This window comes from Emys orbicularis, chromosome 4 (assembly GCF_028017835.1).
Source record: "Emys orbicularis isolate rEmyOrb1 chromosome 4, rEmyOrb1.hap1, whole genome shotgun sequence".
NCBI classification, from domain to species: domain Eukaryota; kingdom Metazoa; phylum Chordata; order Testudines; family Emydidae; genus Emys; species Emys orbicularis.
The window spans coordinates 7,937,169-7,964,506 of record NC_088686.1 but is presented as its reverse complement, the minus strand read 5'-3'; the positions used below and the strand labels follow the sequence as shown (position 1 = coordinate 7,964,506).

The following is a 27,338-nucleotide window of genomic DNA, read 5'->3' as shown; positions in this document are numbered from 1 at the left end:
CGCAGAATTTGGCCCCAGGTGCGTGTGCAGTTTGTTTACTGGGGGCAGATAGGAGAGTGGAAGTTCACTTGAGGCTGAAGGTTGCAGCTCCTACTCATGTAATGGCTGCAGAATCAGGTGATGCTTATGCCTAGGCCTTATAATGAGTGATTGAGACCTGCTCCAAACTCTTCATCCTTTCTTCCTGCTAACTTCAAATAATGGTATTTGGGAGGTCAGCTGAGCTGAGGCTGCAGGTTAGAGCATTTTTTTATTGTTAGATAATATTTGCCTTGATGATCAGCACGCTTTGGAAATGAAAAGAACTCATTTTAAAGCACTTTTTTAATAGCTTAAAGTAGGCTGCCAAACATCTCTTGCAAAGGCTGCTAATTCCCATGGAGGATTGCGGTTTGCTATACTCCTGGCAATCAGAGGCGTTTAAGGCTTGGGGACTTTTAAATTGTTGTAATTATACAATTAAAATGTGATTTTTCTCTGATCTGACATGCTCATAATTATTCTCTAGCATATTCATCACCATTCAGAGCAGCTCACCGTGGAGAGAGCAGCCCACCGTGTTCCCTGAACTCCAGCTGCGCATGACGCAGCCAGGCGAGATCCAGAGCAGAAGCCGGGTAGTTGACAGAGGGGATGTATGGAGTTTAATGAGAGAAAGGTGCAGAGGTCTGAGTTTGCAGGAGACAAGTGCATTGTCTCAGCACAGCCCCCTGGCCTGGCCAAGCAGGGAATAAAGCTTTCTAGCTGGGGCCAGGAAGTAAAAGGAAATCACCTTTTGTTTCAGAATCCCACAGGTGTATTACTTCTGGAGGAATTCTGCGCCACTGCGTGTGTGCAGAATTCATGTCCCCCACAGATTTCTTTGCTTCCCCGCAGAAAAATGCCTTTCTGACAGGGAAGCAAAGGGAAGCTGCAAGAGCAGTAACGCACCACTCCCTAGCAGTGCAGGTACATTGTTTCAGGCACCTGGAGCAGCTGGCATAGAGGTAAATCACCGCGGGGCTGGGGACATCCCAGCCAGTGGCTCCTACCCTGAGCTGGGATCAGCTGCTAGTTCTGGCTGGGCTGGAGGCAGGACAGGATGGGACTTCCTCTTCCCCTGCAAGGAGTGGCTGGGGCTGCGTCAGACCCATCCCAAGAAACCTCCCCCAGCTGCAAGAAGCTCAGCATCCTCCCCTGCTTCCTGCCCCCATTGCTCCTCAGCTGTGGGGAGGGAAGGGTCACTGTATGGGGAGATGCTCCCCCATCCACCCAACCCCCATGCATCTGGACCTCCGATACCCAAACACTCCCGCCAAGCCTCACCCGGTACATCCAGAACCCCCCTAGCCCTCCATACCTGAACCCCAACCCACTGAACCTCAACCCCTGCAACTGGAGCCCCATTGCACCCGGACCCCTATCCCTGCACCCAGACCACCCCCCACTGAGTTCCCTGCACTCAAACCTCCACCCTGATGCACCACCCTCTGCACCACCCTGAGCCCCCACATCCAGACCCCCACACCACTGACCTCCAACTAGCTGCACCCAGACCCCCACCCCACCCCGCCAAGTCCCACTTCCCCCGCACCCAGATCCCCCCACTGAGACCCCCATACCCAGACCCCCTCCGCTGAGCCCCAACAACCTTCACCTGGAAGCCTCTGCAGAGTCCCATTGCCCCTGCACCTAGAACCCCACCCCACACGAGCTTCTGTGCATCCAGATCCCCCCACACCTAGACCCCCCTACTGAGCTGCCTGCACCCAGATTGTCCCACACAGAATCCTCTCACCCCACACCTGGACACCCCCACACCGAGCCCCTTCACACTTGGATCCTGCCTGGTTGAGCCTGCCTGCCCCACACCTGGTGCACATGGTGCAGAGGGGCAGGGCCCCAGGGTATTTCTGGGGCAGGCCCAGGCCCTGCTGTGTCAGGGTCGGGTGCAGCCTCACCGCTGAGTCTGTGTCCTGGGGATGGGCAGACTGCAGGGTGATCTCCCACCTCAATGCAGCCAGTGGCCTGTGCTCCCCACTGCCGTGCTGGAGCCTCTGCATTTATTTATTGACAAATAAAACTTGCAGAATTTTCAAATATTGTGTGCAGAATTGTCAGTGTTTTGGCGCAGAATGCCCTCCGGAGTAAATGTATTCACAATGTGACTGGAGGACAATTAAACTCAGCTAGTCAGTGTTCTCTCTAGAGGACTCTCAAAGGCTAGGTCTACACTGCAGCGGGGGTCCGACCTAAGATACGCAACTTCAGCTACGTGAATACCGTAGCTGAAGTTGCGTATTTTAGGTCGGCTTACCTAGCGGTGAGGACGCGGGAAAGTCGACCGCTGCCGCCGACTCCGCTGCCGCCTCCTGCCGAGGTGGATTTCCGGAGTCGACGGCAGAGCGATCAGGGATCGATTTTACCGCGTCTTCACTAGACACAGTAAGTCGATCCCCGAAAAACCGATTGCTACCCGCCGGATCGGCGGGTAGTGAAGACAAAGACAAAGCCTCAAGACCACCGAGTTTTTCACTTTAGCTGCCTCACTGTCGAAGCCTCCTGTTCCTTGGAGTCAAGCAGGACTGGGCATGGCTGCCTCCGAATCCCTACCACTCCAGAATCAGCCACGCCAAGTTCTCTACCTCCTTTCTCCCAGTGCTGAGAGGGCCGCCTGCATAATGCGCCCGTGATCCCAGGAGCCATGCACCATGCCGGGTCCCAGACTCAGAACATGGCCACATAGCGACCTAATGCTTTAAACTCAGCTCATCTCATCCGATAGGGCTGGAGCTTGCAGGGGGCTGCACTGCTCCAGCGTGGGTGAAGCCACCCGCAATGATACTCGCCAGGCACGGGCGATAGTACATCCCTCAGGTGGCCGTGCCTTGCTCGCCATTGCACAAGGCAAGGAAGGATGAAGACTGGATGATCACTAGCCATGATCCCAGTCGTGCTAAGGGGGTGCTTAGCTACATGTCCCCCACTTAGGCCTTTCTCCTCTCGTCAGGCAGGTGTAACTGGGAGCTGTGCTGTAGCGTTCATTACTGGAGGATCTGGTTTCCCTGAGCGACCTGTCCTGCTCATCCCCCTTTACTTTGTGCTTACGTTGTTATGCTCCACCTCTAGCTATGCAGGATGGAGCCCCTAGTGTTACTGTATATGACTCGGCCCGGCTGAGTCCCCTTTGCGCTGCTCAGTAACAGAACAGGTAACGTAAAACTGCTCTAAAGGGGCAGCACACAAGTCCGCTGTTGTAGCGGAATCCTGAGTAGCTTAAAGCCAGCATACTCGGCTCTGGCCACCCACCTCTCCCTCCACGTAGATAGGTGTCCAGGATAGGAGAGGGCACGGCCACAGCAAGATGTAGTCTGGTGATCTAGGGCTGGCAGAAGGGCTGAAACGTAGGGCTGGAAGGGTCCTCGAGAAGTCATCAAGTCCAGCCCCCTGCACTGTGGAAGGACCAAATAGACCTAGATCATCCCTGACAGGGGTTTGTCCAACTTGTTCTTAAAAGTTTTCAGTGATGGGGACTCCATGACCTCCGTTGGAAGCCTGTTCCAGAGCTTAACAGCCCTGACAGTTAGAAAGCTTTTCTTAATATCTAACCTAGATCTCCCTTGCTGCAGATTAAGTCCATGACTTCTTGTCCTACCTTCAGGGGACGTGGAGAACAATTGATCCCCATCCTCTTTATAACGGTCAGCATATTGGAAGACTGTTCTCAGGTTCCCCCTCAGTCTTCTTTTCTCAGGACTAAACAGGCCCCGTTTTTTTAACCTTTCCTCACGGGGCAGGTTTTCTAAACCTTTATCATTTTTGTTGCTCTCCTCTGGACTCTCTCCTGTTTGTCCACATCCTTCCTCAATGGTGGTGCCCAGAATTGGACACAGTACTGCAGCTGGGGCCTCACCAGTGCCCAGCAGAGTGAGACAGTTCCCGCCCGTGTCTTACATACAACCCTCCTGTTAATACACCTCAGAATGATACTAGCCTTTTTTGCAACTGCATCACATTGTTGATTCATATTCAACTTGTGATCCACTATCACCCCCAGATCCTTTCCAGCAGTACTACCCCCAGCCAGTTGTTCCCCGTTTTGTAGTTGTGCATTTGATTTTTCCTTCCTAAGTGAAGTACTTTGCACTTGACTCTATTGAATTCCATCTTGTTGAATTCAGACCAGTTCTCCATTTTGTCAAGGTCATTTTGAATTTTAAACCTGTCCTTCAAAGTGCTTGCAACCCCTCCCAGCTTGGTGTCATCATGAAAGACTGCTCCAGCTGACAGAGATTAGAGCACTCCCGAGGCTGCTCTAACTTGTGCCGGGGGTTCATTTGACCCAGGATAGTGGGAGGCAGAAAGGTTGTTTAGAGTCAGCTTTGCCTCCCCTGTGGCACAGCTGGTGATTAAATTGTAGGATTTTTCAGATAACAGTGGAGATTATCCAGAAGAAAAGCATCAAGGCCAATCAAATCACTAAGTGGATTCCAAACCCTGGGGTCACGTCTTCAGAAGCCATTTACTATACAAAATTTAAATCTTATCACATAGTTTATTTGACAAATGACTTGGCAATCTGGACTGTCTCAAGCGATTATTACTCCTGCTCAGAGCAATTCTGGATTTTCAACCACAGTTGCAACGATAAAGAATAATGGGTTTGCCTGAGTCCCTAAAGCTTTGCTCCTGACATGCCCGACAAGATCTGTTGTGTTATCCACTTGTGCTCGGAGCTACAACTGCTATTTCTCCTCACGCCAGCATCTCAGCCATTGCCATGTATGCAGAAGTGCAGATCAATGTATAGCCAAGCACTCTGTCTGTGAGGCATGTCAGAGTCTGCCAAAAACTGATCTGACCTGTTTATGTGCTGCAGCGAATAATATTTTGCTTTCCTCTCTGGGGATTTCAAAGCACTTGACACTCACTAATGAGTTAACTCTCATGAACATCTCTGTGATGTGGGAGAGTCACTAGGTGGTGTTATTTTGGAGGTGCCCAGGGGAGGGGAGATGGGAATGGTGAGTTTAGAGATTTTGGCTCCAGTAAAATGAATGAGATTGGCCTTATCCAAACTGAAACCAAAAGCTAGGCACCTCCGGAGTTGTTCTGAGTTGGACCTGGGCCAGAAGGGAAGAGTTTGAATCCAGGGATTTGGCCCTCGGCCCTGGAAGTTCTGGGTGTGGCTTTTCTCTAATTTACCAATCATTAGGTTAGATGGTGATTAAATCCAAACAGCCAGATTCTATGAAATCATTAAAAAAGACCAAGAACAAATTGATGTAAAAGTGAGCTGAAGTGTTTATGTTCGGGGCTGACCCACATGCCGGGGCACTCAAGGTGATTAAACTGTCCAGTGGCAATTCGTTTTATAATAATCAAATAAATGAGTGTCCTGTTGGACAGTGATAGGATGATAAAGTGGGAACCCAGTATGTTAAGTGAGGCAGTAATAAACCCCGTGTTTCTGTAAGAGCTCGTAAGGATGAGAACACAGCTGTGAAGCAGTTTCTGTAAGCCAGTGCCAGGTGTATTTCACTTTTTATCGCGTTTGTTCAGTAAATTGAGTTCACAGCTCAAATTGCACAGCCCACTACTGAGTGCTACAGATAACACGGTACCGGAGGAGAGCTGCAATTGACATAACTACCAGCAATGGTGCCTAATTTAGTTAATCTGCTCAAGATTGAGGGAAAAGATATAGAGCAGAATTCTGTGTTCTTTGTCCATGGAACTTTTCCCATAGGAGTCTCATGGGTCAGTTAGTCTTGCCCCTAAAGGCCTGGAGAAATGTGCAGTATCCTGAATACAAGACGTCTGTATTTAAGCAGAGACTGTTTAAACCAGGGGTCGGCAACCTTTCAGAAGTGGGGTGCCGAGTCTTCATTTATTCACTCTCATTTAAGGTTTCGCATGCCAGTAAAATATTTTAACGTTTTTAGAAGGTCTCTTTCTATAAATCTATAATATATAACTAAACTATTGTTGTATGTAAAGTAAATAAGGTTTTTAAAATGTTTAAGAAGCTTCATTTAAAATTAAATTAAAATGCAGAGCCCCCCGGACCGGTGGCCAGGACCCGGGCAGTGTGAGTGCCACTGAAAATCAGCTCACGTGCCGCCTTTGACACGCGTGCCATAGGTTGCCTACCCCTGGTTTAAACAAATGCACACTACTCCAGTCTGTACTCCCAGCGGAGAGACACAAAGGGTTCCTGGAAGAAAGGAGAGAGTGAAGGATATTTCCCAAGGAAACCAAGAGAAAACCCTTCCCCAGCAACACAAATGAAAGCAACCAGGAGCTTAAATCACGTCCCCTCTAATTAAAAGCAAATACTGTAACTGACGTGTTTGAGGATTTAGTAGTCTGTGGGCCTGATTCATTGCTTGTTGCTCCAGCATTAGGCCATTGTAACTCTGTACAACAGACAGCAAAATAACACATTGGTGAATTGGCCATGGATCTGTGGAATAATACTGTCTTTCAGTAGCTTCTGTTTGCCAGAAGCTGGGAATGGGCGACACGGGATGGATCACTTGATGATTACCTGTTCTGTTCATTCCCTCTAGGGCACCTGGCACTGGCTAGATGGACCTTTGTTCTGACCCAGTATAGCCGTTCTTATGTATGTTCAGTAAAGCGTTGGTCCTGCCATGTGAGCTTACAAGGAAGTAGAGACTAGGTGCAAGTTTCTGATTACAGGACTTCTTTCTTCACTCAGGCAAAACTCCCCTGGACTTCTCTGGGAGTTTTGCTTGAGGAAGGATTTCAGGATTTGGTCCAACATGAACAGCAATGGCCTTATTGTATAGCAACTGGTTTTACCTGGTAGGTTTGTCAGAGCTCCAGTGTCAAGTCATAGGATCATTTTATCTCGACCCAAACTTATGAGTTAGTGCTATCCAGTGCTGGTGAATCTCATCCATCTCCTGCCCTGTGGCAGACAGTGTAGAATGACCAAAAGGAGCATTACTTGCATGTCTGTGTTTGAGCAAGCTGTGGAAACGCTGTACAGCAAACCTTCTTAGGAAGTCTGCACTGCAGAGCCTGTGCTTCAGACCCTAACGCAGCTCTTTGTTTGCTAACTAGGAGGTGTACGTTGGGAAAGAGACGATGTGCACTGTGGACGGTCTGCACTTCAACAGCACGTACAGTGCTCGCGTCAAAGCCTTCAACAAAACAGGAGTCAGCCAGTACAGCAAGACCCTGGTCCTACAGACGTCCGAGGGTAAGACGCTTGAGCAATGTCATTGCGAAATGATACACCAGAGCCAGCACTGCCCACACATAGGGGCCGTAAAATCCACGTCGCTTAGCATTGCGATGCAAGGAGTAACTCCATGGCTCCGAATTTAAAAAGCCAAACATTGCAAAAAAGTGACTGTGACAGGAAGAGTAAAGGTTATAAGTCAGCAGGCCAGAGCAATGTCAGCAATTGTCTTCCAGGCCTTTCCTTCGCTGAATATTTTAGTGAATTACAGCGCTCTCTTGGGAGGAGAGCTGGTGATGTGATGACAGGCACCTCAGAGAAAAGCATTTAGGATTTGAATGATAACAGGTTCGCACCTTGGATGGAGTTGTATTATTCTAAAATGAAGCTCAAATGTCTTTAATTCCCTTTAAAAATAAAAACAATTCCAGAGAACCCAAGGACTGTGCTTGGTTGCATTATGATTGTAATGTATGGTGTTTAGTTACACACTCTGTGGTGTACTGTAAGGATGAGAAAGACTGTGGGACCATCTGGGGTTCTTTCTATATAACAGCAAAGCCGCACCAATTCTATGTACAAAGCTAACTACATCCACCTCCTTCAGCTGCCTCGGTTAGAATATTAAATGCTGCTGTTAAGCATAACCAGAGGGAAACCTTTCTCTTCCTGCCTTTAAATACATCTGTCACACCAGGCAATTTATCCATCTTGGAAGACAGGCTTGATTCTGACATTCAGGTCGGGAGTCAGACGGCTAGTTTAGAAAAATGACTTGGGAGTTAGAAACAGCAGGTAATAATCTCATGATAAAGGCTGTCATCTCAGTGCCAGCACATCAGCAGTCCTTTAAAGTATAGTTATTAGCAGAAAAGTGACCCCTTTTTTTGTAGTTCTCCACACCTACTGGTATTCCCTTTCCATAATTTCCAGACCCACATCGCTCCATTTTTCAAGCCAAATCCAGGTGTCTCTAACCACCAGCACCGCAAGCTTAGCCTGGCTCTAGAAAACCAAGCCGTGCGCCTTCCGCTTCGTGCAGTTATTGTCAGCGCTAGAGATACTGGAACCAGAGCATAACTAGTCGTTCTGTTGATGGTGCATAAGGCAGTTTAAACACAGCTTGTCCATACGCAGAAGCTGCGGCTTTTGAGTGTTGCCAAGAAAAAAGGTGTTGTGATCAGAAACCTCAACACAGACGCGTAGGAGCAGATTCGGATGTAGCCATTTTTACGTCTCTGACTTGTCATGCGTCAGGAGATGACGCCTATTGTTCAGACGGAAGCCATAATGCTTCCCTTTGTTTTGAGTATGTCGGCAATACAGACGGATGAAGTGTAGTGACATGTCTCGGAAGACAGAGCAGAGAGAAGCTGGAGCAAGAGCTGCTCTTCCTCCTTATCTGAGCTGCCGGAGAAGCAAGCCTTTTCATTACAAATCATGGGCCATATTTTGGCCTCTGACACTTACATGCGTCCCCCGCTGGCATCCACGTGAGTTCTGCACGTGTTAGCGTGGACCGATGTGGGGCCCATGAAAAGTGCCGTATTCCCCCAAGAGCTCACAGGATGTACAGAACGACAAACCATCTCCAAAAGAGTCGGAACATTTAGGGCCCTCGACAAAGCTCTTCTGCACCACTCCTGCTGCCAAAGGGAAAGCTGGAGAGCGGCGCTAAGCAGAGATTTTCACGCGTGGAGGGACCCCCAGCTGGCTTAGAGCTGCTGTGGCAATTCAACACCAACCAGTCCCAACCCCCACCAGCACAGGGACAGGCAGGGGTGTGGCCAGAGTACCATAACCTCTTGCACCCCCCAGCTGCGTCACAGACACTGTGGGGTCATCACCAGTCAGTGTAAGTGAGAGCAGCACTGGGGCTGCTTTAATTTACATTAGGGGTCAGATTGGCCCTTGACTGCCCTGAGGATTGTATAAATCCACACCCCTTGGCTCCTACACAAGTGGAGCTCGGCCAACCCCCCAGATCTGGCCCATGGAGCATTTCTTCAGCACTTGTACTAGAAGGTCCTTGATTCCTGTTAACCACAGCAGGATGTGAGTATCTAATTGCCTGTATCCTGAAATGGAGATGTACCCTTCCCTACCTGAATGGCACAACTGGGGCAGTATTCCAGGAGATACCTAATGAGCTGAAGTCGCTGAGCCAGATTGTGATCTCATGGTGCTTTTATAGCCGTACGACTCTATGGACTTCACGAGGGCCACCCCTGATTTATAGCAGACGTAGGGAGATCCAAATCAGGCCGTCCTTTCACAGGGAAATCTTAATTCAGAGAGGCACCTCACTTCCCTCCACCTTGCTAAATCCATATTTATACTGCGTTAAAAAATAGTGCATTTGCACCCAAAGCACTCCCTCTGGTCGGGCAAGGACCATCTCTCGTGGAGTCCAGCTTCAGAACTCAAGTCGTCCAAAGCTCACCAAGAAACCCCAAATCCGCCCGCTGCTGGTTTTCAAAGTCCTCTACCTGTGTGTAAAAGAGAAGCCCAGCATCGAGCAGAAAGGGAGAGAAGGAAAGAGAGAACCCAAACCAGACTGTTCATGGAAGAATAGCTCTATGAAAATTACTGTATGTTGTCTGAGCAAGAACAGTGAATGCTGGGGAGGTCTGGAGAACAGGGAATTTAGGTAGGCAGAACACCTCCTGGAATTTAGCCCAGGTACTGCCACCATAATCCATTTCTGACAGAAGCGTCATGGCTCTTTAATGGCAGTATGTGGTGCGGATGTTGGTTGCACGTCCCACTCACGAGATAGCACCTCCAGCAGCACAGTCCCCTCCAACACGGTTCAGGGACATTGGTTCAGTACTGACTCAGAGGGCAGAGAAACATCTCCTGATACCACCATTAATCTGTGGATCCAGGCTTCAGGTCCCACTCTTCCCTCAGCCCCCTGATCCTGCCCTGCCCATGGTAGAAGTTAGAGCAGCTTTAGGGCTGTTCTAATTTGCACCCAGCTGCCAGCATAGATATAGATTTATTATATATGGTATATACCTGGTTACACCTGGCTCTGCGCCCCATCTAGGGAAGCTATTGCTGGCCAGTGCACAAGGGGGTGGGTTTTGTTTGGAAGTCTCCCCTTTATACAAACTAAAAAGCCAATGCAATGAGAAATGATGAGCCCCTATTGTTACACATCGTACCATCCCAGAGCGCCCCCTCGCAGGGAGAGCTAGTGCTATGGCACTTCCACCTCCATCTCCCCATATCGCACCCCCTATGCCAGAGGCTATGGGAGTGGGGTGTGTCGCTGGCTACGTCTGGTGTGATGGCACGTCCGCTTCAGTTTCCCCACAATGATCGGCAGCCTCCTCTGCCAAGCCACTTGAAAACGTTCGCCCTTCCAGGGGACCAGAGTCCTTCAAAAAAAGCCCCACAAAGCCCTGAAAAAGGGAATATTTGGCACAGGCTCAACACTCAGGTTTCCTCTGGGTGGATATTTGCATTGTGGTATCCAAAGTCCACGCCTGTCCACCTGGCGCAGGCCCCACATAACATAGGAGCCCATCAGAAGGCTTCTGTTGATGGTCCCAGCACAATGGCGTTGTGCTTGGAGCTCTCTTTCCAGCATTTGCCAGGAGACAGGCTTTCAGAAACAGAGCTTTTGTTCACTGGAGTCTTTTTACTGAATGGCTCCTTTTTTCTTATTCCAATGAAAAAGAAAAAGAGCTAAATGTGTCCCAAAGCATTTTCTCCTCTCAGAGGCACTCAGCGCTCTTTGGGCCCAAAACAGAGAAATAAATTGTGCTTGTATTCATCTTAAGGGTATCTGAGTGAGTCATTAAACAGATCCCTGCTGCACTGACAACTGGTTTGGGGTATTATTTCTGGCCTATACCGCAGAATTGGGCTTCTGAGTGCAGATTTGCATGACCTGGGTTTAGCAGAGTGCTTTATCCTTCCAGCTCCGTAAAATACTGTGGAGCGTTTTAGTAGGAGGGGAAATGAGAAGAAAAGAAGAGGAAGGAGCAAAGAGAAGAAGATCATTCGGAACATGGCCGTGCTGTTGTTACCGTTGTTAATCTCTTGTTAGTAACTCGTTACTAACTGCTTAGCTGAAGGCATTTGGAGGTCTGGTTCATTTGTTTAATTACTGATTTCCAGCTCTGGCTTATAGGGCCTGATCCAAAATCCACTGAAGTCAAAGGGAGTCTTTCTGTTGACTTCAGTGCACATTGAAATAGACCCAAGGGAACCATGGGGCTTCGTGTGCCATGCCCCCACCACTACCTGTAGTACAGCCACAGGAGCGGTAAAAAATTTTCTCTCTTAACTAGGGAGACAGTATGAGGAGCAAGTGGGGCAGGAGGCTCAGAGGGGACGATCTGGGGAAACCTCACCGCGGGGGGGAGGAGGTAGCAATGTGCTAGTATCTCTTTGGGCACTTTCACCCTGCATGAAGAATAGGATGGTCCATGCTGCAGGAGTTTGGCAGAGAGTGTTTTGTAAAATAAAAACGTTGAGTTTCAAGGCAGGTTCCTCAGTGATTCGAGTATCTACGAATAGGGCATCTGTAGACAGAGACCTCGATCCAGCTCAGTACTTCAGCCCATGCTGAGCTGTAAGCACATGCATGAGAATGCTCCGCGAAGCCAATGGGACCGTTCCCAGGCAATAGATTCCCAAGGTGGTAGGGACCTCATAAATCTGACAGACAGACAATCCTGATAAACATACTCTCGGCTGTCTTAAAGGGCAATTTTGTTGTCCATTTTAAGAGATGACAATTTGCTCTTTTAAGGGTCATGCTAGATGCCTGCCGTGGGGCCGGATGGACTCCTAGCGATGAGGATGTTAATTGCACAGAGCCATTTTAAGCAGACAGTCCCACAAGATGAGCAAAAACATTCTCCAAGTAGCCTTTTTGTTTCCCAGAGATGAAGAGCCACATACCCCGTATTTAACCCTCCGACCTAAAAATGGCAGCAGTTTGTCTGCTGTTGTTAGCAAGGAACTGAACGCAGTTGCGGCTGCATGATAGCTTGAGATCGTTTCGTCTCCCCAAGTTGGTGGCGGGTTATTGTATGGGTAGCCCTAGAGAGGGGTATCCAAGCAGACGTGTCTCCTGTCTGTTCTCGGAGGACAATTTGTGACCCTCCCTTAGCAGGTTTACAGGGCATTGGTACTGTAAATGTGGACCAGCCCGACTTAATTCTGTCCATGGTTGCTGATGAGATCCTTGGATGAGGTTCAGCCCCCTGATTTATTTTTCGGCCTGTCTTTTCTTAACTTTGTGGTGCCCAGAGTAGGTGATTTCATAGCGGTTTTAGAGCTCCAGTGAAACCGGCTTCCAAGAGAGGTCTTACAGAACGGCCTGGTTCTACTGCACTGCTCTGTAAAACCTTCAGACCTGATTAGGACACAAGCAGACCCTCACACGAACAGCAGTTTTTCATGAGGGCAAAGGACAGGCAGAGCAAGCGGTAACTTGGATTCCCTGAGCAGTGCAGAAGGTGAGGATTAGAACACAACAGGAATGACTGGCAGCCTGCCTTCCCCAGTAGGGAGCAGTATTGCTGGGGATGGAGATCTTAGAGCTGGCTTAAGAGAAGTGTGACAGCGTGACTCTGTGTGAGAGCAGAATTTAATCCAGACACTGAGTGCCAGAGGACTCATTACGGGTGCTGATAGGGAATGTCTCTGACAGCACAGCAGCCTTCTCCAAAGCTTCACATCTGTTACCCTATCGTAGGGTTGGCAGACACAAAAGTTCAAATACCCTTTAAGGCACGTGTACATGCTGCAGACCCTTATGCTTAGATCTCATCTCCTCCTTCCCTCCTGCTATCGCCCAGCGTCCCTCTGCCTTTTCTATCCGCTCGTTATTCTCATTCGACCAAGCGCTTTTGGATTCCAAAGAATTTAGACTAAGCAGGGGCTACATCCAGGGCCCATCGTAAGAACCAATTACCATGTAAGGCTTTGTGCTAGGAGAGGCTGCTGTATGCTGGCTCTGAATGATGGAGCCCATTTGGTGGAGCAGGTTACCGTGAAGTCCCCTGACAGGTAAGCAAACTAGAAGAAGGGTTGGAGCTTAGGTTTCCCATGGGTATCACAAGCCTTCAGAATCACCAGACAAGGGATGCTTACAGCTTCATCAAGAGCTTCTGCTCACAGCTGCCTGCCTATGACGGGTGGAAAGGCTGTCGGGGCAGGCATCAGGATAATGACAGTGCACTTTGGGAGTAGGGTGGTCACAAAGGACCTGGATTGCCATGGTGGGACAATGAAATCTCACCTATACAGCGTGGTAGCCTGCAGTCACTCTGAGACAGATCCGCTGCCCATTGAAGTGAATGGGAGGACTCCCAGCAACTCCAGTGGCCATTGGATCAGGCCCTCAGATCACAGGGATAACTCCTAACAAAACTCCTATTGGGAGGATCAGGTGTGTTTTGATAGATGCAAAGAGTTATCCAGAAACTCTTAACCTGTGGAACTCATTGCCAGGGATTGTTATGAAAACCAAATCTATAGTGGGGTTCAAAAAAGAACTAGATAAGTTCATGGAGGGTAGGTCCAACAATGGCTGTTAGCCAAGATGGGAAGCTGGGAGTGGACAACGGGGGATGGTTCACTCGATGATTGCCTGTTCCATTCATTCCCTCTGAAACACCTGGCATTGGCCCCTGTCGGAAGATGGACCTTTGGGCTAGATGGACCTTTGGGCTAGATGGACCTGGGCTAGATGGACCTTTGGTCTGACCCAGTATGGCCCTTCTGATGTTGTTAAACACACCATCCTGTACCCCCTTTGGGTGAGGTGGGTTTTTGAGGGCACTTTTAGTAACACAGTTTAGATCAGCCTCGCAAAACTGCATTGACAGGTTACCAGCCCAACACAAAACCTCCACAGCCTGCCCTTTCCTCTGATGAGTATAATGGACAAGAGAGTATATGATAGCATGTAAAATACATCTGCTGGGACTTGGGTATGGTAAGATGTGCATCTCCCTCGGTGGGATACGTTACTGTGATGCCTTCCAGAATTTGCTAAAAATAGGATTTAGCCTAAGAAAAGCTGATCAGATTTGTCTTCAGCTCCACAGGGATGTTTTTGAAGACTCAAATATGTTTACTGGTTACAGCGTCAATGATACGGTATTATTGAGTGGTATCTGTGCTCCAGAACTTCCTGTGTCCTCCTGCTCAGCACACGTGCTGCAGCACAGCCTATGCATGTTAAAGTGTCTGCGTTCTGCACCGGGGGCTCGGCTCCGGTAACGGTTTGAAGTCAGCCCGCAGATTTCTGATGTGGGGTTTGCATTGATCTTACGTTTAGACACGGAGTCAGAAGAACAGACCCTCCCTTTTCCAGTGCCTTTGGAAAGATTTCAGCTCCGTAGAATGAGTCCTTTCTCCTCCACACTTAATCTACAACCCAGCTTCTCGGGGAGATCCTACTTTGAGCTAAGATCCTCGTCCCACCCGCTGAGCTTGCATTCTTCTTTACAGTCTCTGAATTCAGCCGGTGAGCTGAGCACGTCTGGCATTTCCTCTTGATCTGTGCTTTTGGGCAGCTCCGAAGTATTTGTTTGTTTTGTTTTGTTTTTTTCCCATGACATTCATATGCCAGGGGGATAAGTTGTTCTGTTTGTCAGTGGCCTGCTCCCGAAGTGAAGGGAATTTGGATGATGTAGCTTTGTGGTGTATATTTCTATGTAACAACAATACCATTGTCGCTGTCATTTAACGGCATTGATTAGCAAGCCCCGGGTCAGTGCACAATTCCTTATACGACAGCTATTATGAGCAAGGGAGGAGCCGTGCTGGAATTACGGGAACAGCACTGGCACACGCCGCTGAGGGAATGCTGGGGAGATACGGGAAGGTTCCAGGAAAGTCAGCTGCTGCCGTAAGATTTGTTCATTGCAACTCTTTCGAAGGCTGTTCGATTAACCCTCGACCCAACAGACCTTTTTAAAAAGAGATGTTAAAAAACACAGAAGCAAGCAGGGCGTTGAGTGGGCCACAACTCTTCTCATCTGAGGACTGTCGAGTCTGATTTTTAAAGGTGCTGAGTATCTGCTTCTCCCACTGACTTAACTTTGAGTGGTGGGTGCTCAACACCTGTCAAAATCAGGCCCTCTGATATGTAAAGCCTCTTTTTCTGCAAAGGGGAGGAAAGAACATGAATAAAATTCTGAGTAGCGTGCAAGGCAGTTGGTTATAAGCACAGCCCCCCAGGTACCCTGCCTGCCTCCATAGTCCTTGCCTTAGTGGTTTGTGACAAGGGTTTAGGCCAGGGGTCTCAAACATGCGGCCCGTGGGCCGCATGCGGCCCGTGGGGTTCTTTCGTGCGGCCCGCCAAGCTCCCCATGCCCCCCCCCCCCCGCCTACCCCGTGCCGCCGCGAGCCCCGTGCCGCTCCCTGAAGTGGCTGAACTACTGTATGTTCCTGCAGCCCCGGGCAGGGGGGTGGGAGGCGAGTAGAGGGCTCCGTGCTCTTGCAGCTCCCATTGGCCGGGAACTGGGAACCGCGGCCAATGGGAGCGTTGGGGGAAGTACCTGGAGGAGTAGCAAGAGCAGCACATGGTGCCGTTTCCCCTTTCCCCCTCCCCCCCAGGGACTCCAGCCGCTTCCCGGAGCAGAGCGGAGTGGGGCCGGGGACAGGGCAGGCAGGGAGCCTGCCCTGGCCGCGGTGCGCGGTGCTGCCACCCCGGATCCGCTCTAGGTAAGCGGCGCCAGGCCGGAACCCGTACCCCGCACCCCTTCTGCACCCCAACCCCCTGCCCAGAGCCCCCTGCCGCATTCCACACCCCTCCTGCACCCCAACTCCACACCCTGCACCCCTCACCCCTCCTGCACCCCAACCCCCTGCCCTGAGCCCCTTGCCACACCCTGCACCCCTCACCCCTCCTCCACCCCAACCCCCTGCCTGGAGCCCCTTGCCACACACTGCACCCCAACCCCCTGCTGCACCCCTCACCCCTCCTGCACCCCAACTCTCTGCCCAGAGCCCCCGCCGTACCCTGCACACCTCCTGCACCTCAACTCCCTGCCCTGAACCCCCGCCACACCCCTCCTGCCCCCCCTGGGGGCAGGGAGGGGGCAGAGTTGGGGTGAGGACTTCAGGGAAGGGGTTGGAATGGGGGCAGGGAAGGGGCGAGATGAGGTGAGGCGGGGCAGGGGCGGGGCCTCATGGAAGGGGTGGAGTGGGGGCGGGGCCAGGGCAGCAAGTGGGGCGTGTCAGTGATGCGGCCCTCGGGCCAATGCACTAGTCCTCATGCGGCCCTCGAGGTCATCTGAGTTTGAGACCCCTGGTTTAGGCTGATTCACGGTGCAAAGTGCAGCCAGAGTCTCCTTTCCCTTGCGGTGAACAGCGACTAGCAAAGGAGCGGCAGGCATAGCCGATCTCTTTGCTGCTTTTTCATAATCATGGAGACCAATTTTTGCACATTTCTTATTTCTAAAGCTCCCAGGGCCTCATTCTCCCGCCGTGCCGGGTTTAAACCAGTGTCACTCCAGTGGCATAACCCCCAACTTACTCTGGCTCAGCAAGGGGAGAGTGGGGTCCCTTTTCTTTTGTTTCCATCTCACAACTCGGAATGAGGAATGCTGCAGCATGACAGTTGCCAGAACATACAGGGGCCCCTACCTCCTGTCAGCAACCCTTTTTTTCTTTGTGCTTTGATGTTGTTCATTGTACTGCTGTGCACTGCTGGCTTGAACTGTTTTGTTATTGGACGTTTTGACTTTGTGTCCAATGTACCGAGATCCAATGTAACGGCTTTGATCAATACCTGTATGTGGAGTGTGTATCTTTGGGATCACAGGCTGAGGTCTGGGAAGCGGGTGGGAGTGGGGGACAGGGGCTGGAATTTTACAAACCCATCTAACCACTTTCTTCTTATTTGTCCTGCTGATGGTTAATTTGTATTACAGTAGAGCCCAGAAACCTTGAAAAAAAAACCTTTGAAAGGGGGCACAGGGCACGATTCATTAAAACTGCCGCAGCCGCCATTGCAGCGTTTTACCCAGCAGGAGTTAAGTGCAGCGGGAGGTTCAATGAGAAATATACAAGATGTACCCTGCCTGGAGGGACCGGGGTGAATGTGCTAGAGGAAAACATTGGCACAGAGAAAACACCTCCATTTTTTGCATGCAAATCGATTGAAACCAGTCACAGACCCATCCGGAGCAGTCCAGCCCTAAAATAGTCGGACAAAATGGGATCGCTTCACTCCCATGCTGGTTCTTCTTTCCCCCAGATGCAAAAATATCCCCTTTTCTCGATAAATCGCTAAGGAGTAATAAGGGAAGAACAGTTTGTATGAAGCTACAATCGCTTCTTTATCAAATTAGATACATTTGGGCCCGATTCTCTGGTGCGGTGCAGCCACTTTGCCCTGCGATGGTGGCAGAACGTGGCTATAGAGTTGGCGTAAATGACCCTAGTCAGATTACCCCAGTGCAAGGAGAATTCTCCGTTCGCACACAGCCAATATGGAGGGTTTTACACCATGTCCTTCCCAGCCATCAGTGAAGCTGGGGAAAAGGGGACATGGGTGGTGAACTCCTACACTATGCAATCCCCTGTGTCAGCCCTTTGGAGCTGTCGACAGCCAGTAGTTAGAGCAGTCTCCTGGCTGCACACAGGAGCTCCAGGATATGTCACGGGAACCATGGAAGGAGGTTGCATAGCACCTGCACACACTCACTCTGGCTCTGCTCAGTGGTCAGCCTCTAATTTTCATGAGTACCAAATGCCATCAGTAAATGCTCAGTGTAATGTCGTATAATGACACTTAGCTCTCACTGCAGCATGATTACTCTTAAAATACGGCAATAGCTAAACTAGAGTTATGTAGCTACCTAAAAGCCACCTACGTTAACATGAAAAGTGATCAAGGACTCGGTCAACCTTAATCCACTTGCTCTTTTTTTGGGGGGTGGATTTCAAACGATTTTTTCAGAATAACTAGATATTCTCCGTCTTACTGGAGAGAGTTCTCTCTAAGTCAGATGCTGTCTACCCATCTTGTTCCGATTTCTTTCCCCAGAGGAAGTCGCGGACAGTATTTTTGAACATGCAGCGTGTAAGGAGATTTACTGAATGGGGAAAACATTTACTTTTTGCTGCTAGAGGCTCTTTTTCAGAGGCCAGTACAATCCCTTGGACTCTAATGAAAATAGAGGCCAGGATCTTCAAAAGTGTCGACTAATTTTGGATACTTTGGGTTTTTAGGTTCCCACCCTGAGACACTTTAAAGGGCCCTGATTGTCAGAGGGTAAGTGTGCAGCTCTTTCTGAAAATCAGACCCCTTCCAGAAGTCTCTTAAGTTGGGTACCTAAAATCACTAGTCACTTTTGAAAATCTTGAACATGGTCTTTGGCTTTTAATGAATCAGGCCTCAAGTGATTGGATCAAATGGATAATTTTGTAAGTGTTTACAAGTATTTTTTGTGAGACTGGTTGTTACATCTTAGCTTTGATGTGTGAAATATAGTATCTCTTTATAGGATGCAATTTTGAGACACAGTCAGCGCCTTACTCTCAATTAGGCAAGTATATTTATTACAATTAAGTGGTTCTTACTTTGTGTTGGTCATTTTTTTATATTTGATTTGTATGTTAAGCCTTTTTTTGACAAAGTAAATAAACAGCTCACTATAATCAAAGTCTGTTTCCTACTTTACATCCTGTTTCTCAAATTCCATCCCAGTGATTTGAATGAGGAATGGTCATTTCGGTTTGGTGTTAAAGGAATTTTAAGTTCTTCCGCTTGTTGGTTTTAAAGAGAAACCTGAAGCTGGGCTGTGGAAATGGACTCCCCATCAAACTCTTATCCTTAAAATAAAATACATTTGGACCCCACCTGACCAAGGTACTTAAGCATGTGTCAGACTTTAAGTACATGATTAGTCCCATTGAAGCTAATTGGACTATTCATGCACTCAAAGTTAGACATTGACCTGGCTGAATCAGGCATTTGGGTCTGATTTTTACAGGTGCTGAAAACTTGCATTTCCTGGTGATTTCTGTTGGAGTAGCAAGTGCTCTGCAGCTTGCAAAATCAGGCCCCTTAATTCTTTTTGGAAAAAGCAAACCCTTTTAAGATGACCCGACTCAGCTAAATTCACCAAATGATTCATGCACCGTGTACTTTAACGCGCCCTTCATTTACAATGCAGGCTCATGGTGAGTCCATGTATACACACATTGCAGGACATGGGGGGGAAAAAGATTCATGCAGTACATGGAAAAGTATGTGAGCAAAAAAAATATTTCTGAATTCTTTATTTTAATAAATGCCAATTTTACTTCCTGTTTCTTTCCTGCATGCCTTTCATTTGGAATGACAACAGTTGACATTAAAAAACTGGTGGCAGGTATGGAACCCTTTATATTGAGTTATAAAACCAGTAAGTGAGCTAGCTTGTGAAAAGACACAGTAAATCAATGAATAAATCTGTTTTATTTTCAAGCAGTGTTTACTTGGGTGAGAATATGTGTCCAGGTGTGAGACTATGTTGTGGATATGTCAGTTTGAACTACATTAAATGCACAAAAGATCACAGGAGAGGAAAAAATCACCTATGAGGCTTGGATAGTGGTTTATGACATTCTGTTACTCTGTGTATTGTCAAAAAGGTGATGTTCTACCTGTCCGGTTTACTGTATCCAAGTCGCAATGTATTTAAATCGGCAATCATGCTGATTCCTAGAGGTTCTCAACATTTTCCAGAGCTCATATGAACTAGATTTTATAAAAATAAGATTGAAGGTTCTCTAGGGAGGTTACTCGCTGTTGTTTAATCTGTCGGTCAATGTAGATTTTTGTGTGTGCTGTTGATTACTAGACCTGCAAGCACTCCCCCCTCACACACACTCACACAGAGTGTCTGCTAAACTTTAATCCCCCTTCCCACACTGAGCCTGAACCTGCAAGGCATTACTCACATGAGTAATCTTTAGTCGTAAGAGTAACTATTATTAATATTTGTATTACACGACTACCTAGAGGCCCAACCAAAGTCAGGTCCCCAGTCTGCTAGGTGCAGTAGAAACATGTAGCGAGAGGCAGTCCCTGCCCCGAAGAGCTTACAGGCTAAATAGATAGGACCAACGACAGATGGGAGGGAATCAATGTGACAGGGAATCAATGTGTCTCACCCAAGGTCACACAGCAAGTCAGTGGCAGAGTCGGGAATAGAAGCAGGCTCTACAGCATCCCAGTCCTGTGCCCTACCCACTAGACCATAACAACCCCCAACCTTTGTGTAAAAGTTTGCAGGATCAGGCTCCATGACTCTGGTGTTGCTGGTCTGCCAGTTACCAGGCCTAGGTATCAATAGCCTCCATCAGTGATTCCATGCCCACAGGGATAATTTTTGAGCAAGGAGACCTTCTCCCATGGGTAAATTCTACTGAGTCAGTCCAGTCTCTCTCTACCTTCCTCTGAGTTTATAGTGAGCCGGTTCCCTGCTGTACTTGGTGATAAGCGCAGCCTAAGTCCACTGCTGAACCTCATGGTTGAGCTTTCTTCCTGCAAGGTGGCGCGTGGTGCTTCTCATCCCATCTGTGTGGCTTTGTTGCTGGAATGGATTGTTTCAGCCGTACTAAACAGCTATCCTTTGTGTATTTCCAGTGGCCTGGTTTTCGTTCGATCCCGGCTCTGCACACTCTGACATCCTCTTTTCCAATGACAACCTGACTGTCACCTGTAACAGCTATGATGACAGGGTTGTGCTGGGGAAAACTGGCTTTTCCAAAGGGCTCCATTATTGGGAGCTGTCGATCGATCGTTACGATAACCACCCAGACCCGGCCTTTGGCGTGGCTCGTGTTGATGTCCTCAAGGATGTCATGCTAGGAAAGGACGACAAAGCCTGGGCAATGTATGTGGACAATAACCGGAGCTGGTTCATGCACAACAATTCACACACCAACAGGTATGCCACAAACCCTGGAATCAGGTCTTCTCTAGACTCTCTTTCTCTCAGAGATCAAGGCCCAAACTCAACCCTGATGTAAGCTACTCCTTCAATGGCAGCTGCACACATGTACACTGGGAATGGATTTGCTCTCTAGAGCCTAAGGTGAAGTCCTTATGCTTAGTATAAACTAAGGGCAGTTCAGACATCCTTGCTGCTGTACCAGCTACAAGAACACTTCACCTACTGTGCTAAGAATGAAATGATCCCGGTCTATCTCTGCTTCCTAGTCCTCTGAACATTCATCCGTCTATCCGTGCAGAACATTTCACCACTCGTGAGTAAGGCACTCATCCCACACTCGTGCTAATAAACCTTTATCGCTTTTATACCATCTGGAGTGCTATACTGAGGTGTAGAAATTCTGTCTCCATTTTTCCGTGCAAGCCAGTTTGTCAGGATAGTACACTTATTTTGTAAGCAATGCGTTCTTCCCACACGCTCTTCCGCCCTTTCACTGGTAGTGTATGGCTAATGACTGAGTGCAGTTGGCCACCACTAGACCAGATGAATAGATGGAAGCACGCTGCTCAGCCAGTCATATGATGTAGGTGGTTGTAGATGGGTGAGACCCACCTGGATGCCAATTAGCATTGAGCTCGGAGGATTATTCTAATTGTGGTTGTGTTTGAGATGAGACTGGCATGTGCAACCATCTTAGAATACACGCTGTGGAGGGGTCTCGTAGCACCTGTGGCTCTGCCGTACTTTTAAAGTGACAGCATGTTACCCTTTTGTGTCTCCTACGTGCTCCCCCCACATAATTCCCTATGACGCTTCCTTACCTGGAGGGAAAGGAACAAGGGAAAATGTCTGCAGGCACCATACAGTGGAGGAACGTGTAATGGTATTAAGTTGTGTCCATTAGGCTGTCCATTGTTACTGTCAATCTTAACACGGAAACAAGAGTTCCCCATACAGGGCAAAGCTATTTTATGGCCCTTGGGACCCACCCATAGGGTTGGGGAGTCTTTGCATTGACTGCAATGGGAGCTGGATCAGGGCCTCAGTTGCTAAGTGAAAAGTGAGACTCAATAGTAATACCGACTAGAATTTTAAAAGGGGTGACAGACTGTGATGTTTGTTATGTGTTGTGGAGCACCAGACTTCGGCGTGTGGCACAGTCTTACAGCACTAGTGTATATGATTCCGGGAGATGCTCTGATTGTGTAATGGTTGCCTTACTTCTTTTGTCATAGGTTCTATAATCCACAAACAGTTTGGGCCAAATTTGGGGATCCATACTCAGTCCTCAGCCTGGCAAACACCCACTGACTTCCCAGGTGGCTCCTTAGGGATGGCTGAGCCGCAGTTTTAAAAGTTCAGAGAAGCCAGTCTTTTCCCAAGTCTCTGCAAACTATGTGATTGTCCTCTGGGGCACAATTCCGCCCTGAGACACACCTCCCTGCAAACGCTTCCATTGAAGATAATGGGAGCCCCGTGTGTGTATCCAAGGGGCAGAATCTGGCCCATCATCACTAGGCTACAATATTGTGCAGTTAGTGTGTACACGTGTATTTGTCCCTTGAAGTGTTTTTAGGCTGCACTGTTTCACTGGAGACTGCCAGGAATCAGGGACAGGGCTGGATTTCCAATTAGGTACAGTAGGCACGTGCCTAGGGGCATTCTAGGGGTGCCGTACCTCTCTAAAACTCTGTGAAACATGAAGGTCAGCTGTAGGTGTGGGGGCGCTGAAGATGCTGTGCCTAGGGGCGTGTAAGGTGTAAATCTGGCTCTGATCAGGGGTGTTGTTTTGTGCGTTTCAGGGAAGCCATTCCGTACAGACGCTGTAGCACGGCATTAAGTGATGCACATCATCTGACTTCCTCTTTCCCCAACAGGACCGAAGGGGGAATAACAAAAGGTGCCACCGTTGGAGTGCTCCTTGACTTAACCAGGAGGACCCTAACCTTTTCCATCAACGAAGATCAGCAAGGTCCTGTGGCTTTTGAGAACATGGAGGGCCTGTTCTTCCCTGCCGTCAGTCTGAACAGGAATGTACAGGTATGTGCTTTGTCAGAGAAAGAGGTTTCACAGCAGCAGCATATAAAAGGTCCGAACCTGATGGTGAGCTCCTGCCTTTGGAGCACTGTCTTTCTGTACATTTAGCACCATTCTTATCCACTAGAGTGTTCTCAACAGTGTAAGAAAAACCTCAGCAGCTGCTAGAAGGGGTGAGAACCTTTGTGGAACAGGGCAGTTTGGAAGAGTAAATATAATGACCCAGATCACTGGTGAGCCACTGACATCAAGATGTGCCTCTGGACAGCACATAGCTTGTTCCTTGCGCTTCTTCTCTCCCATGGATGGCAGGAGAACAGGAGTGCCACTGCCTTTGGCTCAGTAGAACTTGGCCAGGAACATCCTTCTCATCAACATCCTTATCAACCTCCTCCAGGAATCGCACTAGTTATTAAAAGTCTCCCTGTAAAGGCACGGGACTCACCCCTGTGGCACCTCCTGCTGGTCATCTCAGGGAATTCGCTCTTTTCCAGCCTGGGCGCCCTCTGCAGGCTGGTGTCCCGCTTGTAGCTGGCCCCGTGTCCCTCCCGGACCCCGGTGCCCCTTTACCCTGGGGCTGCCCCCAGCAATACCCCCACCAGTCTCTATGGGTCTCCCCTCTCTGGGAACCCCCCCAACCCTCTAATCCCCACCTTGCCTCAGTCTGGGCTACTGCCAGTCATCACCAAGCCCCCGCTCCCTGGGGCACACTGCAGTGTAAAAGCCACTCATCATGGGCAAGGGGGTTCGGACCTGCTGCCTTCCTCTGTCTCCCAGTATCTCTATGGGCCTTGGACCAGACCCTGCAGCCTGGGGAGTTGCCAGCCTGGAGCTCCCCTGCTCCTCTGGCTCTCCCCAGCCCTGCTTCACTCCCAGTCCCCTTTCTGCAGGCAGCCAGGCCCTGCTCTCTCCCAGCCTGGAGAGAGACTCCTCTTGGGCCTCTGGCTCACAGCCTTCTTATAAGGGCCAGCTGGGACCTCATTAAGCCAGCCACAGCTGTGGCTGCTTTCCAATCAGCCCAGCCTTTCCCCTGCCACAGCCCTCTCCCAGGGCTGTTTTCAGCCCTTCAGGGCAGGAGCAGGATAACCACCCCGCTACACTCCCATGTCCCACTGGTGTAATACCAAGGATGTTCTGCAAACTGTTCCACACACAGCAATTTCAGACACAGGCTCTCTTTTGAGCTCTTGACCATTCATGAACTCTATCTCCGCAATGACGACTGGAAGACCGTTTAATGTTTATCTTGCTCTGAACTAATCTGGTATTTTTAGTCTCAATTATTATTTTCTCCTATCCCCCTTATTGTCCTCTTCAAGGCGTTATTGGTTTCATTCACTCAGCAGACACTTTCACTGAGCCTGGTTTTGGTCTGCCCATTTTATCACCCTTTGCTTCTCTAAGCACCGCAGCATTGCCAAAAGCTTGTTAAAATCTTCCTAGAAGATGCCAGGAAGAAATAAGCTTGAATCGGTTAAGTCAGGACGTTTCAGGCAGTTTGGTGAGGTGCCCATGTAGTAGGTTCAGTTATTTATTTTGGGCAATATGGACATCAAAGGTAATCTTCCCTAGGCAGGAGAGAGAGACACAATGCAGCCATGAGCTCTATCCAGCACCCATGAATCCATGGAAAGAGTCCCATTGACTTCAGTGGGATTTGGATCAGGCCCTCGAGCACAAGGGGGAATTGGCTAGAAGTGCAAACATTGTGCCCGAATAAAGGGCATCCCCCATCTCCGTGCCCTCTAAGAACCATAGTCTGGCCCTTTCTTCACAGCTGATCCAGCGTTAACCTGATTTTATGGAAATCTGAGACTCCGGTGATCGATTCGGAGTACCATTATTAAATTGCTAAGCAACGCAGTCCTCAGTAAGATTATGATTTTATAGTGAGCAGTGACAGTGTGTTCAACACTCTGTGGTACTTGTCTGTGTATCTTTGTATGTGTACATGGGTGTGATACACATATACAAGCACCATTGCTCGATGAGTTTAATTCCCATCTCTACATCCATTACTTTGTCCTACGAGAGGAGAATATTTATCAAACCCCATTGCTTCCTGACAGATCAATAGAAGAGATAAAGTTTAAAATACCCAAATAATAGAGAAGCCCAAGGACATGCTGATAAAAATACTGCTAATAAACTCAAGGCATTCATTATCCTTTTCCCCCAAAGCTGTGTGAGTAACTCAAATGGCTTTATTAGGATTCAGAAGACTTTATTTTGGATAAAATCATTTGTAAATTTGACTCTAAAACCCCTACGTTATTCTGTAAGTAAAAGAACGAGTTACGCTTCCTTCCCACTCTGAATATGAGAATTAAACTATGCAGAAAGGAGAATTAATCTGAGAAGGGACAACTCTACACAGTTGTATGCATATCAGTGATGTAGACAACAAAGCAAGCTACAGACTCTGTGACACTGTTCACAAAAACTGGCAATCCTCATAGGTTTTGAGACTGTAGGTCAGCCAGTTACAAGAACAACCTGACGGGATATTTTCCCTAAACAGAATCCAGCAGTGGTTTGGCCGTCTCTCTGGTTGGTTGATGAAGTCTTCTCTTTGTGAATCATTTTCCTGAAAAAGCAAATATCAGTTTCTCTAATATGCGTGTCATAACAGATGAAAGAGAAGTGCTCTTCCATATTCCCTGGTATCTGTAGTGAAATCTGTGCACAGAAAGTTCTCTCCAGTATATTTGCAGAGATTGTCACAGACACAAAGGGGAGTGAGGGAGTTGGGCGCCTGATTCCCTTTTGTACCTTTGAAATCCTCTCCATTGCATACTCCTTGTTCTGCCACAATTGCTGCATCTGTAGCTGCTCAGTTATCAATGAGGGGAAAGTCCCTTCCCATGTCTATATTCCTGCCCAGAGAAAATGCTGCCAGGGGAATCTGCTGCTGCCGCAGACCAGCTGTGACCAGCAATGCCTTGGAACACAACAGAGGCGCTAAGGGCAGGGAGGCAGGCAGAATTCCTGGAGCCCACAGTTGTTCTAGGGACCCAGCATCCCCAGAGAGCCTTTCTCCTGGAGCTCGGTGCACCCAGTCGTGTGATCCCTGCTCCTCTTATTACCGATCACATGTGGGTGATCCTCTTCTGGTGCCACCCGGCCTATCCTGCTCTGTGGCCTTTGCCTTGCGTCCTGCTCTTGGTTCTGCACAGGGATGGACAGATGAGTGTGAATTAAAGGTACCGTGTCAGGACAGGCCTGCCAAAGACGTCAGGAGAGCATCACTGGCGTTCTCGGCGCCACGGGTACAAGGGGGAGGAGGCAGCGAACCCGCTACTGGGCATGAGGCAGCAGCAGGGAATACCACAAGAGGGGACAAGGAGGAGAGGCGTGGAGACGATGAATATTACAAGGGAAGGATGCATGGCTGGGGGGCCAGGGCTCCCAGTAATACATTTGGCTGCCCTCTATCACAGCGGGGCCTTTCCTCGGCACAGATTCTTCTGGGCATTTTGGAAGACTGGTGGTTTTTAAAGATGGGAAACAAAGCTTGAATCATCGTGGGATGAGAACGGTGCAAGTTATACACTATCAGCCAGATCCAGTCAGGGAGCCCCTGTGCCTCCCCAATCACACCAGAGGCGTGTCCTGCCGAGCGCTCTGTGCCCCTCCTCTCGCACTGCTCCTGCTGCTGCTCTGTGTGCTGCTGATGGCAATCCGCCTGCGCCAGGGACTGCGGGTCCACCACAGCCCTGATGCGCCGTGGCCTGCAGCCCGTTTCGCTAGTCAAGCCGAGCAGCCAGGGCACTCTCGTAAGCCAGAGCAGAATGCCAGCTGCCCACTGTGCTTCTTGCACATGGTGTTTAGACCCCTTACTCTCTTAAGCAAAGTCAGGGGTGGAAGAATGCAGATTGCTCTCTGGTAACAGGCCTGTCGTTGCAGGTGACGCTCCACACTGGTTTGCCGGTCCCCGAATTCTATACTTCCAGGGCATCCATGCAGTGATGAGACTACTGAAGCCAGCTGCCTTTTCTCAGGATGAGTCAAGCGAGCTGCTTTACTTTGTCAAGAAGAGACCTCATAGGAGCCGGGGAATCTTTGGTCAGCTGGTAACTGGAGACCAGGGAAAACCAAAAACAAAAGCGAGAAGAGAAGAAACCGGCCTTCTCCAGTCTTCGTACTCCACGACCGCACGGCAAACCCGCTTGGCGTCTCCG

At 49.0% G+C, this 27,338-nt stretch overlaps 1 protein-coding gene across 1 annotated transcript in view; it reads left to right on the top strand.

Annotated features, from left to right (window-relative positions):
- TRIM9 (tripartite motif containing 9) overlaps window positions 1–27,126 on the top strand; it is a 130,481-nt gene extending 103,355 nt beyond the window's left edge. The window contains exons 8-14 of the mRNA XM_065403238.1: window positions 7,072–7,210; window positions 14,502–14,690; window positions 18,682–18,723; window positions 19,528–19,551; window positions 20,811–21,114; window positions 22,998–23,160; window positions 27,064–27,126. Of these exons, the coding sequence (XP_065259310.1) occupies window positions 7,072–7,210; window positions 14,502–14,690; window positions 18,682–18,723; window positions 19,528–19,551; window positions 20,811–21,114; window positions 22,998–23,160; window positions 27,064–27,126 (924 nt within the window). The remainder of the gene's footprint in view (window positions 1–7,071; window positions 7,211–14,501; window positions 14,691–18,681; window positions 18,724–19,527; window positions 19,552–20,810; window positions 21,115–22,997; window positions 23,161–27,063) is intronic.
- Window positions 27,127–27,338: the final 212 nt, after the last annotated feature.